The sequence below is a fragment of the Rhipicephalus sanguineus genome, chromosome 9 (genome assembly GCF_013339695.2).
Source record: "Rhipicephalus sanguineus isolate Rsan-2018 chromosome 9, BIME_Rsan_1.4, whole genome shotgun sequence".
In the NCBI taxonomy this organism is placed as follows: domain Eukaryota; kingdom Metazoa; phylum Arthropoda; class Arachnida; order Ixodida; family Ixodidae; genus Rhipicephalus; species Rhipicephalus sanguineus.
Window position 1 is genome coordinate 151,437,994 of NC_051184.2, and position 14,885 is coordinate 151,452,878.

The 14,885-nt window shown below is 46.8% G+C and overlaps 1 protein-coding gene across 1 annotated transcript in view; it reads left to right on the forward strand.

Moving 5' to 3' along the window:
- The first annotated feature begins 4,499 nt into the window (after positions 1-4,499).
- The window catches only part of LOC119404423 (neprilysin-1), a 30,108-nt gene continuing 19,722 nt past the window's right edge, over positions 4,500-14,885 (forward strand). Inside the window, exon 1 of the mRNA XM_049418860.1 lies at positions 4,500-4,741. Within this exon, the coding sequence (XP_049274817.1) occupies positions 4,529-4,741 (213 nt within the window). The 5' untranslated portion in view covers positions 4,500-4,528. The remainder of the gene's footprint in view (positions 4,742-14,885) is intronic.

Sequence of the window (14,885 nt, forward strand, 5' to 3'; positions counted from 1 at the left end):
AAGGGCCTAATAATTGTCAGGATAATTAACGAAAATTAAATGAATGAGCATTGAAAACGCAGGCAGTTTTCTTGTGAACATCTGGGCTCGTTGCGGCACCTGACAGAGATCTTAAGCACGCGCTTCTTTCTACGTTGCCTCCGAGATCCGTTTCGGCGATGCGAAGAAACGCAAAACTAACCCAAGAAATACAACACGGCACACAAAGGCTGACGTGCAAGTGCCACTACCAGCCATCTAAGTCGACGATCAAGGCCGTCTCCAAATTGTTGTTGTCATGTTTCTCCATGTCATGACGCCTGATTTTATATGCCCTAAAAATATCACTCTTGTACAGTTTATATCACTCTGTTATATTTGCTTTTCATGCGATTGTCCCAACTTGCCCGACTTTTGTGACACATGACTTCCAGTACCCCTAAAAGCTACCCTTCACCTTGGTTTACATATACACGGGAATTACATTTGTGCTTAGATAGCTGCAAATGTAGAGAATCTCATGTAGCCGAATTTGCGCTTCCTTAGCCGTATCTCTAAGCAAACGCAAATAAACAGCTAACATAACGTGACACACTGTCCTGACGGAAGCAGTAGTAGTAAAAAGCATTGTTCTATGGTGCAGGTATGTCCAAAGTTTTATCAACGAAGCCAACACAGCTCGCGACACCATTCGATTCGACAATATAGCCACATTTGCGACCAATCTGACTGCGAACATAACAGCGCAAGCTTGGGCCGACGTCCTGTCAGCGGCACTGGATGTTCGCGTAACAGTGGAAGACATGCCAGTGGTTGTCATCGGGGCACCCTTTCTGACGACCCTGAACCAGATGCTTTTAGAGCTGAATGCCGACGCCTTGCTGCTTTATTTAGGATGGGCTTTTGAGCTGTCCATGGGCCGCGTGTTGTCCCGAGAAGGTAAACTTCCAATACTATTCTTCCTAAACGTGTTTCTTACGTTCTCAAATCGTTTCAATTCCAAACCCTTCTTAACCTTTGCTGCTGGGAACTAGGTTCTTCATAAATTAGTCCTTGCGAATCAGAATGCAAATTTAGGAGCATCATATAATACCGCGTTTTATAAGACAGGAATTGCTAAGCAAAACAAATTGGACCGTGATCAACTCCTGACACCTACTTGCGTAAGACATAACTTTCAAGCACGAAGTTGAAATTCGGGCCATGGACGCTGTAGATGTACGTTCAGAAATTACGTTATAGTTAGTGATGAGCTGGGCCCAAGAGGAGATGTGGAGGACGGCTCGGGTTTCCGGTATTTTCTCGTGCAGTCACTGGTCCCAGTCTCGTGGGCGCCATGGCAGCGGAGGCATTTGGAGTGGCAGTCGTGGTCAGTGAGGCCTTCGGGTGCGAGGGTCCCGCACTTGGCACATTGGGTAGCAGTGGGGTGAGGCCACTCCGGCGGTCAATGACCGATGGTTCCGCACCTAGTCCAAACAGGGACTGTTTTCTTGTAAGGGGGGATATACGTCGGCACGCAGTGGTAGAATAGGAAGCGGGGTAGCTTCGTGCCCTCAAAAGTCACCACCGCCGCCGCTGAAACTCCGAGTTTTCGGACGCGAGGATGGCTCCTTGAGGCCAACACATTTCTAATTCTATCTTCTGCGGGGTTTCAGCAAGCTTGGTAGTGATGACGCCCCGGCATGCATCCCCTGATGCCCTGGCGTGGCCTCGGCCGGGAAGCTGCCGATGCCCCACTTGCAACTGGAAGGCCCCGAGGAGTCTCTGTGCCATAGGTAGCATAGTCGTGCTACAGATAAAGATGTCTTGCTCCCAGATCGGCCACACTTGAACTTGCGTGGTGGTCCGGACACCCAGGTATCTCCGGATTGCATCGCCCGCATGATCGGCCGGGACAAATGTCCGTAACTCGCAGGGAACAAGAGGTTTAACGACCACGATGTAGTCGCCTCGACACAGGCGAGGCGTCTGGCGCGGACGCCACTTACGTTGCTTTGCTGGCAGCGAGGAGGGAGTAGAGGTGAACACACCAACGCAGGGATGGTGCGCAGGCGTTCCTTGCACTGCTGTGAAATGGCAACCAGTTGCAGCGTCTCATTATAGTTGAGAGGCAGGCTCGTATTGCGCTTGCTTGCGTTTCCATATTCTCATCATATCCTCAAGATCTTTTTCTAAGCGCATAGTTTGTTCAGGGGATGAAATCTCCATGGACAGTACCTGAGTTGAGGCAGGGTCATAGCCCGTAACCATGTCGCTGGGCCGCGAGCCGCTACGAGGGGCTACCCTAGCGAGGTGGCGTCGTAGCTGGGAGTGAGAAATGTCTCTGAAATTGTTGAAGCTGGGCCCACCTGGACGATGGTGGTGTCTAGGTGAAGCGTAGAGCTTGGTGGCGATGGTAACTCCAGATTTGAGGGGTATGGTGGTGGTGGTCCGGAGAAATTGTAGAAAATCCACGGAGCCAATTGGAATGCGTACGTTACCGTCGAGCGCTCGCGGCGCAATCCTCGTTCAGGAAAAGCTAGCGAGAACGCGCGCTCGCCCGCGAGAGACAACGCGACCTGCGCTTCTTCGTGTGGCAAATAAGACGGCGCGTTAGCTCAGGAAAACCTCTGTTCCTGCGATGGAAGCTATCTGCGATGAGCGATGGATGCTGTATGTAGCAATGAGAGGACTATTAACGTGTCCCTATGGGAAACACCGAGGCTTCGCACCTTCCCAGGTTTCCCGTTAGTGCAGCTGTCTTGTATAGTAGAGTATAGCAAGGGGTGGGAAAGGGAAGTGATAGTGAGGAGGAGGAAAAAGAGGGGGGGGGCAATTGCCACCAGCTCCGCCGCTTCCTTAGTCTTCGCACTACTAGTGCATAGCTGCCCCATTTCTTTTTAAAATAAAACTGACCGCTTCAACAAAACTGCTTCCCACGTTCCTTCGCAATACAGAATATTCTATCACGTTCCAAAAAATGGAAACATTACTGCATGGTACACGTCTTGCACGTGGACGTGAACCGCTGGCAAAGTAGCGTTATGCAGATTAGCAGATGAAGTAATGTCATTTGGAGAAGAGCTCAACAATGATTCCAGATATGTTTTCCTTCAACCCTGAATCCCTAAGTACAGCAAGGCTTGTGGTAGCTTTCGATTAAAGCCGTGGATAACCTGTCTTTCGTAACACCTATTTCACAGATGTGACGTGTGTGTTCGTACGAAAGTGTACACGTTGGCTGCGCTTACGAAGTCTAAACCGAAACCGCCTGCAAGCGAAGTACTTGGCGTAATAACAAATGTGCAGAAGCTCTGCCCACGTAACTTTGATTTTGTTGCCACAGAAAGTCGTCGCCAGGTATAGTAGTATCATAAGCCAATGCCGCATGAACATTGAGGTAGGCGCAAGAGCAAAAATGAGCATATTCTAGCGCTGAAACAAGTTAGAAAATTATACAGTTTCGTTGTCAGGGCACGCGCCTACGCGAGGACTGGCGAGAACACGAAGGCATGCGCAACCGACGCACTTCTTACATCTCGTTGCGATTCAAAGTAAAACAAAACACTAAAAACGCGCACGTATTCCATTTGTGTGTTTTGTTGTATCACATCAGCCCTAATTCATCGATTCAAGCAACAGATCACACAAATTAGACATGTCGCCTCGAATAATTCTCTAAGTGTCACGTGCTACTGTGAGCGACGTCAGAGCGCCGATTACTGCGGAGAGGAGGGGCGTCAGAGCACCGATAATCACACAGGGCTATTCCTTATTGTACGTTAACCCCTGTATCTTGGGGCTCCCACCGGCGAGAAGAAGGGCAAGCGGCGTTCAGTTTGAAATTTGACCTGGTTTCGCGGCCCGTAGCGTTGCAAATCATGGCAAACATTATAGTGAGCGCCCAGTGTACGTATTGCGTTTGTCAGCTAGAAAATGATCACACCTGACCAGGGGTCCAGGGCTCGTAAGCAACCTCTGAAAATAGAAAGAACGATCGTGTTATTCTCTCCTGGCGTTTCCCGCCTTTACGGCACAATTCGTGACGCCAGCAGTATGTTCACGTGACGTCATGAGGAAAGCAAAGAAGCTCTCGATTGTTCCATATACGAGGGATATGATTGCAAATGATCGCCTACCCTGCTTTGACATACAGTCGCGTGCCCGCTCTCCTTTGCCTCGCATGACTATCGTGCACTATCAACTGATGTTCTGTAGTAAGAGCATACTCTAACAAAAAAGCTTGCAAAATCACGCCACAGCCTTTCTTGCATTTCTGACGCGGTTCTGTGGGATCAAGATTAAGTATTTGCCTTTAATGATAGCGGGGCATCTCTACCTTAATTAAACTCCTTTTGTTTATTATTTGATACCCGGATTGATTACACATAAATGCGTCATGAAGTTGTCACAATCCACTATTTACTTCACACTTTATGTTTCATTGGGGCACAACATCTGTACACGTGCGTTACATTCCCAAACGAGTGACACCACGCGTCATTTTCCTCGCCATCGAAACGTTACAGTTGCAGCTGTGATCAATGGTAGAGGCTTCCCAAACGAAGACATGGCGGACTACTGCTTCATTTTGACTGAGCACCTGCTGGGGTTCGCACTCACGGCGCCGGCGCTGCGTGGCACCATAGATGTCGACCGTAAACATGCCACTGAAGCCTTGTTTGAGACCAGCAGAAGCCACTTACAGAAAGCGCTGGAGGCGTGTCCCTGGATGGACAACGCCACTAAAGTGCGCAGCTTTGATCGCATTGATGCTATGCAGGTGAGTTCAGTAGTTGTCATAGCTTCTCGAACCCTTGAACTTAGACCATGGGACGCTGTTCCTTTGTAGCTAAGGTGTTTTACAGCGAAAGCTGTTATGAGATCATTTCACCGGCCGTTTTTGGCGCCGTAGTTGTCCGCCGCCGCCGCCGCCGCCGCCGGTGTCCGTAACCAGTATCGCTCGAAATAAGAAAAAAAACTAAATAAGAAAAAAATTCCAGGATGGAACGAGGTTCGAACCTGGGTCCTCTGCGTGGGAGCCCAGTATTCAACCTCTGAGCCATGCCGGTGCTTGAAACTGCTTTGCTAAAAGGTCCTATACAGGCTTCATGTCGGGAAGGAACCAGATTAGCATATGAAATATAGCGTGGCAGAAGAGTAAAATAAGCACCAAGCGTAGCACAACGCGAATTCTGTAACCAGGCGTCACACAATGCGAATTGCGCAACGAGTAGGTTGTTGAATGCTTCCAACCCATTACAAAGGACCCTGCCATAATTCTTCATCATCAGGCACAGCATCAACAAAGTGCGCATAATGCCTTACATGGCTTTAGCAGGTACCAACGCTCTCCGTAGAATGAAAAAAATGGCAGAGTGCCTGCTGGCCTACTTCTCAAAAATTACAATTATTTGTAGCGTAGTGGGTTCCTCGCAAGGGCACTTGTATTGGTTGCCAAGGAAGCCCATAAGCGTATGATCCATTTCCTCGGGGTCTCAGTAAAGTTCTTCGCTCCCCCCCCCCCCCCGTCTTTTTCCCACGTCAACGTATGTTATACAGCATGACGGGAGAGGGAAATAGCGACCGGGCGTCACCCAATGCAAATTACATACCTGGTGGGCCGTTTAAAGATTCCAACCCATTACAAAGGGCTGAGCCATAATTCTTCATCGTCATCAGTCGTAGCGTGAACAAAGTGCACATAATGCCTTACAGACGTGTAGCTGGTGCCTCGCTTCTCCGCAGAATGAAGAATAATGGCTTAGTAGGTGCTTCCCAACTTCACAAAAATTGTGATTTATGGCGTAGTGGGTACCTTTCTAGTGTACTTGTATTGTAGCCCCAAGAGAGCTTAACGGGCTCTAGAAACGCCGCTCTTCCAGCTTTCGCTGTGACTGTGCTGCGGTTTTAGCGCAGGCCTGGCGTTTTTTAACAGCCTGATCATTCACAGGTTCATTTTCAAAGCTTCCATGTTCTTGTATAGACCACTAATATAATTATGCAAACCAATGAAACGCTAACACGTATTATTTAATCTGACTCCTCGTCCGGATACCACAAAGTTCGCATAGCCATTATATGCCCCGCAACATCCCTGCCCGGTGCCACTGTCTGTCAGGACACAGCAACTTGTCCCCTCATTTAAGAAAGATGAACACACTGACAACGTTAAAAATGTTAAGATCAGGGACGTCCTGTGCTTGTGGAGAAACCGGGACAAAATTTTCGGTGCCTGTGGCAGTAGAGAACGGGTTTCAGGCAGAGTGAGAAGCAATATATATCCGTACGAGCGTACCCTACTGCAGCCATCTGGAATAGCAGAAATCTTAATGAAATCTTCCTTGCAATTACTACAGAGCTTTTAAACTCATCTCAGCTGAAGTCTTACATCTTTCTCTGTTGTACAGACGACATAGTTGTTATATGGGAACATGGCATAATGCATGAAACGCTTTCATTGACCGTTTTAACAGGGAGTTTTGGTAAGGCTAACGCTTACGTTAGCGTTAGCGTGCGTTTCAACGATAACGTTAAGATGGAACGCGCTGCGTGCCAATCGGGGGTCTTTTAGTACAGCGAAAGGCACTCCCGCTAGTGCAATCACATACGGCGCCATCTAGACATAAAAACGCTAAATGTACTGTAGAATCCACAAGTGCGCCTCTACGTCGAGCTCGTCCAAAGTTACCGTTGCTGCGCTTCCATTATCGCCGAGCACAGATTCGTGCGCTGCCGCGCAAAATGTCACATGGGATGCGAATCGTGACAGGTCTCGGCTTGATCTCTGGCCGCATTGGCCGTATCTTGGAAACAGGCGAATGAAGACAGCATCGCCATCTCTGCGCGGCTACAGCAATCATGAGCGTACATTGTAAACAAACCTTGTTAAGTCTTCTGCACCGCCAATCGGCAGTGGTTCTCGAAAACAGAGCTGTTTTGTCGGCAGTATACGGCTGGCGAAGCGTCATTACTAAAATCTAAATCAAATTCGAGCAATATTGGCGAATAAATGAGTTTAATAATGCAGGCCGACGACTCGGAAGGTTCGAAGTGGACAGCTCTCGCTTCAACAGGCGCGCCATCTTGCCCTTCGTACGGAATCCCTTGTGTGTGTTAGCGTTGAACGCTATATTCCGGAAATTTCGTACGTGCGTAAGACCTCGGGCTGCGTTTACGTTCTGCGCACGCGCAGTTTGGAGCACGCAAATCTAACGCTAACGCTAAATCCTTGCGTTTGCTGTTTTCCGCTGTACTAAACTCGCTAACATCTCTTACCCAAGTACTGGAGTTAGGATTCACGATTATTCCAGTGAAATTAAATTCCATAATACGACTGTATATGTAGAAAGGGCAAAATTGAAGATCACACTCAGCACGAAACCAACATATAGCAAATACCTAGAGCACACTGCACGTAGATACCGATATCAACCGCGACTTTGCAAGCAAGAAATAGTTGTCGTACAAGCGAGGCATGTTAGAAGGATATGTAGCGACGATGGTGAATGCGTTCGCCACTTGAGCAATATGACGGAATCATTAGTTCAAAGAAATTACCCGTACGACGCTCTAAACAGCGCCTGCAACGAATCGTATAAATTTGGCATACCCAGAAAATTTGGACATTGCCCCTTCAGCTTTTTCTGGAGCTTTACTGCACTACACATGCCTAACTGAAAGGGTGGTGTTTTAAAAACACTATATCTCAACATAGCAGCCGAGTTTCAAGAAGTTTCAAGTAACGTCGATTTGAGAGGGCTGTCTTTGAATAGCATGCACAGAAAAGGAACTTGGTCGTTACTTCGTTACTGAGTTACAGCGACATCTTGTAAGACCTTGTGGTGAAGCCACACTCACGGGGGGTTCTGGTTCAACATCTTCCCAGAGAGGGCAAACTGAATTGAAATGTGCGAAGCTGGAACTGTAAAACGATTAAAAACTGTTCGCGTGGGCAGAAAATGTGTCGTTCTGCTTTGTAGTGAACGTGGAAGTCTTTAGAAGGTGGAAGAGCAGGAGAGCAAGTGATTACGCGTGTGCAAGATTTGTGAGCGTGCTCGTTGGTTCTTCCCTTAGAGGACGGTGTTGTGATTGTACGTCAATTTGAGTAACTAAGCTTCCATCCAAATGCGTATGCTTTTACTTGTGTGTGCATAAGGTTAATGTGTGCACATGCGCATGCGTATCTGTGTGTGTCTGAATAGATGTGGCTTCAAGTAGATTGAGGTGAGGATTAATGCGTAGAAGAGCGGAGAGGAAATGGATTAGGCGGAGAGCAGTATGAATTGTATATCACAGTTAATTCAAGCGAATTGTAACGGCTTAAGGTGGATTGAGGCACGTAATAATGCTAAGTGTAGTAGAGAAAAAGTGGATTAAGGAGAATTAAGGTGTGTGGAGAAATTCATCAATGGCAATTGAAGTGAATCGCAGTGCCTTAAGGCAGATTAAGGTGCAGACTAATGCGTAGAGTGGTATAGAGGGAATAGATCACGGTGTATTCGGGTATGGAGCAGTAAGAGGTAGTACATCAAACCTATTTGAAGTGAACCACAGTGGCTTAAAGTGAATTAATGTACGGTATAATGCGTAAAGTTCTATAAAGCGAGTGGATTAAGGTGGATTGAGGTGGGAAGCAGCATGGCATACACTCTAAATGTTATTTGAAGTGTAACACATTGGCTGCAGGTGGATTAAAGTGTGAAGTGGCATAGAGAGGATGGATTGGGGTGGATTGAGGGGGGATTAACGAGCAGAATAGTATAGAAAAGATGGATTAGGGTGTATTAAGGTGCTATGCAGTATGGAGCTACTACGTCTAGAGCTGTGCACGGGCCGTATTTCCGAGCCCGAGCCCGGCCCGGGCCCGCTGACTTCGTCAAAGGCCCGCCCGAGCCCGACGGCAAAGGGCTGCGAGCCCGCCCGGCCCGACCCGACGTACGAAAACACAATCCCGGGCCCGGCCCGGCCCGGCTTTTTGAAGGTTCGCTGCGAAAACAAAACATCGTTTTCCGGTAATTTGGCATTTTATTGAGCATATCAAATATGATCAAACGACACACGACGAACAGTCTCTATTACACAGATTACAAACTGTCGTGCAAAAACAGCAAGCAGTCCAACGATTCCGGCTTCAACGAAGTGCGGCGCTTTCGCATTATGTAGCCCGCCGAACTGAAGTTACGTTCGCTGCTTGCACTCGTCGCTGGAATTGCTAATATATTTTTCTGCCAGCTTGGCAAGGTTTGGATATCTCTGCTGCTTGTTTTTTCAGAAGATTAAAACTTCAGAAGGACAGGAGGGCGATTCCATAGAGAGATAATCGGAGAGCTCATCTTTTGTAACTGCTACATTCTCACCACTGTCGCTCCACTCGCTGAACAACTGCATTGGAAAGGAAAAGCGGTAAAGGGCGGTCGCGGAAAAGGCGCTGTATGCGTGCTGGAAAACAATTCCCGCTCATTCTCTATATTTCGGGCCTGAGTCGGGCTTTGCGCCGGGCCCGAGCCCGGCCCGCTAAGACTCCAAGTAGCCCGAGCCCGGCCCGGGCCCGAGGTGAAAATACGTCGGCCCGCCCGAGCCCGGCCCGCGGGCCGGGTCGGGCTCGGGCTTTCGGGCTACCCGGAGCCCGTGCACACCTCTAACTACGTCAACGTTATCTGAAGTAAATCAGAGCGGCATAAGGTGGATTAAAGTGTGGGGTAGTATAGAGAGGATGTTAAGGTGGATTGGGGTGCGGATTAAAGTGTAGATTAAAACAGAAAAGGCGGATTAAGGTACGATGCTATATGGAGTACTATATCAATGTTATTTGAAGAGAGTCAGAGTGTCTTAAGGTAGATTAAAGTGTGGAGTACTATAGAGAGGTAAGATTAGGGTAGATTTAGGCGTGAAATAGTGTAGAAAAGGTGGATTAAGGTGAGATGCGATACAGAGTACTATATCAATGTTATTTGAAGTGAGTCAGAGTGGCTTAAGGTGGATTAAAGTGTGCAGTAGCATAGATGGATTAAGGTGGACTGGGGTGCGGATTAGGGTGTACGATAGTATACTGAAGATGATGAAGGTGGATTAAGGTATAGAATAGAATGGAGTATTGCATAATTGTTATCCTAAGTGGATCAAAGGGGCATAAGGTGGATTAGGGTGTGGATTGACGTTCGTATTAGTTTAGCGAACATGCACTAAGGTGGAATAAGGTATGCAAAATAATGTAGTATTGTATAAATGTTATTTGAAGTAAATCAAAGTGGCGTAATCTGAATTAAAGTTCGTAGTACCTTACAGAGCTAAGGTAAGGGTGGAATAAAGGGCTCATTAAGGTGCGCTGTGATATACACTCTAAGGCAAAATTACCCCGAACGAGGAGTAACGGAGCCCAATAGGCCCGCAGATGAACGGTTAGACCGTCGTAGGAGCAAGCGGAGAGGGATGCGTGCCGTGTGCAATTCAGTTAGTCTGCAAAGGGATGAACGGCGCGGGAGATGCAGGCCGTGTGCATGGATACGTTCCGTGTGCAAACCGTTGTCAAGGGAGCTAATCGTCCTCCTCGCTCGGGTCAGTCTTCCATCTTGTGTTTGAGCTGGCGTGTTGCCGGTTAAGTCGCGCTCGGAGTTCGCCGATCTAGGACCTACGGCTCGCTGCCTATGACACAGACGTATGCGTGGATGAGTGTGTCGTGCTGCTTTTACGTTTCGCCACACCCACGAAGTCTGGAGCTGCTCTCGACACGTCGCGACGCCGCGCTGTATATCTCCGGCGCAGTCACGGCACTGCGTCGCCACCGGCTAGGAATGGCGGCCGAGAAGACTGTAGGCCTATCGGACTTCAATCTGACTCGGGGCACAAATCGGCGCTGGATTCTTTCACAAGTAAGTGATCGCTTTTTATTCTGCCGTACCTATCGCGTGCGCGAAACTGATCGCGATTATCGTTAACGGACTCGATCGTGTTGTATATCGCGCGCACGAAATGTACCGCGAGGGCCGGCTTGGGCGTGAGCTCGCCTGTGCTTTGTGACCGCCTGGATATTGGCCGCCGTTGTCGTCGCCTGGCCGGATGTTCGCTCACCGATGATTCACCGTGGTGATGAGCTGCAAGCTCGCGATATTAGCAATATTAGGCAGAGGCCTTGTTTTGCGACTCGTCCGAAACGCTGTGCGGTAGCAACGAGCTCGATTGTATGCCGCGCGCTTGAAATGCACCGGCATGGGTTGGCGGGTGCTTCAGCTAGCCGACATTAGCTGCGATTCGGAACTCTGCGGAAATTGGTCGCCGTGACCTTCGGCTTCCTCGACGCTCGCTCGTAAGCAGTTCGCCGCCGTTCGAGGCGTCGACCCCGCTTTCGCTCGCTGCACTCTACTAGTGCGCGCTCGAAGAATTTGGTGGAAATTGGACGCCGTTATCGTCGGTGTCCCCTTCGCTCGCTCGCTAGCAGCCTGGCGCCTTTCGTGGCGTCGGCTTCGCGTTGCGGCTGACGGGCTTGCTCGAGTTGTACGACGCCGCTCACAAAAAACTCGCCGGCTCGTTGGGGCACGGTGGTTGGCGGCGCCTCGGCGTGATGGCTGCGGCCGCCGCACTTGAAGTGTTTGTTGCGCTGTGTGGCTTGAAATGCGTCTTTGATGACGTATGACATCACGGTGAAATTATTTACATGCCATATTTTAGCATTCGACACTATCAACCACCACATTCTTTTTATGCAGCTTGAAGCAATAGGCGTAACTGGTCCTGCACTATTAATAATAAAAAACTACCTACTCAATAGAAACCAAGTTGTCAGTCTGTTAGGTCATAAACGTATACTTAAAGTAACAAATATAGGAGCACCTCAAGGTTCTATTCTCGGCCCACTTCTTTTCATTATTTACATAAATGATTTGCTATCTTGCCTTACCAGTTCAGAATGCTTACTGTATGCAGACGACACAACAATTGTTAACACTGATAAATGCCTCCAATCTCTGACACAGAAGCTAAATGATGACCTTTCAGGCTTGGCTGCTTGGTGTATCCATAATAAATTACAAATAAATCCCACTAAAACGAAATTCGTTGTTTTTCATTCTCACCAACGTGAACATAATTATATCCCGCCAGTATTTCTAAATCAATTCGCTATTGAAGCAGACGATGAGGCGACCTTCTTGGGAATTAAACTGGACCGTCATTTTAAATTTCATTCGTATGTTGCATACCTGCGAAAAAAAAATGGCTTACGGCATATGTGTTCTAATTAAATCCCGCTATATATTTTCCAAACCCACATTACTTTCATTGTACTACGCTTTTATTCATTCTCATATTAATTACTGTATCACATCTTGGGGCAATACCTACAGCAGTCATCTCGTCTCCCTTCAAACTATGCAAAATCACTCCATTAGAATACTTACCCACAGTCATTATCGCAGTGATGCTAAAGCACTCCTGCATGCCAACAACATCCTAACAATCGAGAACACTTTCAAATATAATCTAGGAATACTATTTTTCAAGCAAATAATAAATCAGCTTCCTTTGTTTATAATCCCTCCATCAAGTCTAGAGAATACAAACTTGACAAGGTTGCACAAAATCACAATTTTATCTTACCTATAGTTAATACTAACTATGGCAAACAAACAGCCCACTTCACTGGAATCTATTTCTGTAATACTACACCTTCAGGAATAAAAACCTCGGAATCAATCGGCATATTCAAAAAAGATATGAAAACTTTCCTCTCATCCATTCCATATCTGGATAGTTTTGGTCACTTCTATTACTCCCGCTCCCTTTCGTGCCTTCTCACAACCTAATGTTAACGCAGCATCGCATCATCATCCTACATTGCTGATATCAGATGTCTCTGTTTAGTTTTCTTTTTCGTAGTTTATTTTTTAACATTTTTCACCATGGTAATTATCTGAAAACTGTTTAGGAGAGTTGAATTACCTCTATTTTTGCTGTTGTCTAATTTCAGTTTTTGTTGCTACTTTCTGCTAATGATTTTCTTCAGTAGAAGTCCTTTTTTCTTTTTTACCTGCGATGTATTTTATTACCTGTTTTCTGCACCACTGTTTGCTGCACCAATTAATTGTTTCTATATTCACTACTGTAGGAGGTCCCGATTCAGTCTCTGACTATGGGACCTGCTTCTGTATACACAAATTTTGTAATTGATTCGATAACTAACTAAAACGATTTCTGATTCTGATTTCAACCTTGCAACATATTTGTCATGTGTGTTGCGTCTTCATCCCTTCTGTGACGTGTCGCAGAATATTCGCAATATTTTTGTGCTTCGCAGGGGTGAAATTATTTGCGTGTCATGTTTTTAGACGTGTTTTCGTTCACATTGCACGTATTTGCACAGTTCGTGGCGTCTTCACCCTCGCTGTCACGTGACTAAATATTTGCAATATTTTTGTGCTTTGCAGGATGCAGCCGTTGCCCACAACGAGCAGAATGCTGTGTGCCCTGGCGCGTACAACGCCTGCCATCTATCGCTTCCGTTGGAGCAGCTTCACAGAAAGGACTGTACGAGATATGACAACGCGGCTGAACCTGTATTGGACATTTTGTAGGGAATTCAATGGAAGAAAGCAGAAACTTCATATGTATAGAAAAAATAAAACGTTTCATTGTCTCACTTTTGTCTTTCGTTGTCGCATTGAATGCGAAAGCAGTGACATACGCATGACTAAATATTCTTTTGCGTGTTCTTTTCCGCGGCATTTGTTGGTCACCGCGGAAAGAAACACGCAAAAAAAGTATAAGTCTTTGCGGAGAGTAACTGTAGAAAATCATCCCTGGGATAAAAGTTCAACCGAATGGAGCGTTTGAGTGGACCGACCGTTGGTCCTTGCGAGGTGCAACTGCGAGGACTAACGGTTGCCCGATAAGGTGTAAATGTGAGGACCAAATGTTAGTCCATTGAGGTGATCTGTGGGACTAACAGGTTGCCCAGTAAGGTGTAAATGTGAGGACTAAATGTTAGTCTATTGTGGGGACTAACTGTTAGACCGGTGCCGTTAGTCCTTAACGGGATTAATGGTTGTGGCAGCCCCATTAGTCCCCAAAAGGACGAACCACACACCCTTTTAACACCCTTTTGCCTTAGAGTGTAGAGTACTCTGTCAATCTTATTTCACGTGCGTGAGATTGGTCTAAAGTGGATTTAAGTGTGCGGTACTATAGAAAGGTAAGATTAGGGTAGATTAAAGGGCGGATAAAGGTGCGATGCGATATAAAATACTGTATCAATGTTAGTTTAAATGAGCCAGAGTGGCTTGAGGTGAATTAAATGTGGAGTAGTATAGAGAAGAGGATTAGGGCGGATGAAGGAGTGGATTAATGTATACAATAGTATAGAAAAGATGGATTAAGGTGGAATAAGGCATGGAACAGAATGTAGTATTGCATAAATTGTTATCTTAAGTGGATAAATGTGGGTTAGGGTGGATTAGGGTATGGATTAACGTTGCGGTTAGTTTAGCGAGGATGGTTGGTGGCGGATTAAGGTATGGAAAAAATTTAGTATTGTATAATTGTTATTTGAATTAAATCAGACCGGCGTAAGGTTGATCAAAGAGTGGAGTAGAGACAAAAAACAGAAGACACGAGCGCTGACTCGCACTGAGAAATTTATTGCGTGCGCGAAAAAATATACATTTCATTTAATAATATTTCAATAGCTTGTTACCCCGTTTATATTGTTTATCCAGCACGCAGTACATGACTTAAATGTATATTATGTTTGCACACGCAATGAATTTCTCAGTGTTGAGTCAGCGCTCGTGTCGACAGTTTCTTTGTCCTTGGTCAGTGTGTGGTTCACATTTACCCGAAAATGCTTATAACGTGCAGAACAGTCACTACTTTGCCTGACTGCTTTGGTGAGTGTGCGCGCCCGAAATCACGCTGCCGTGAAGTATGCTATTGCT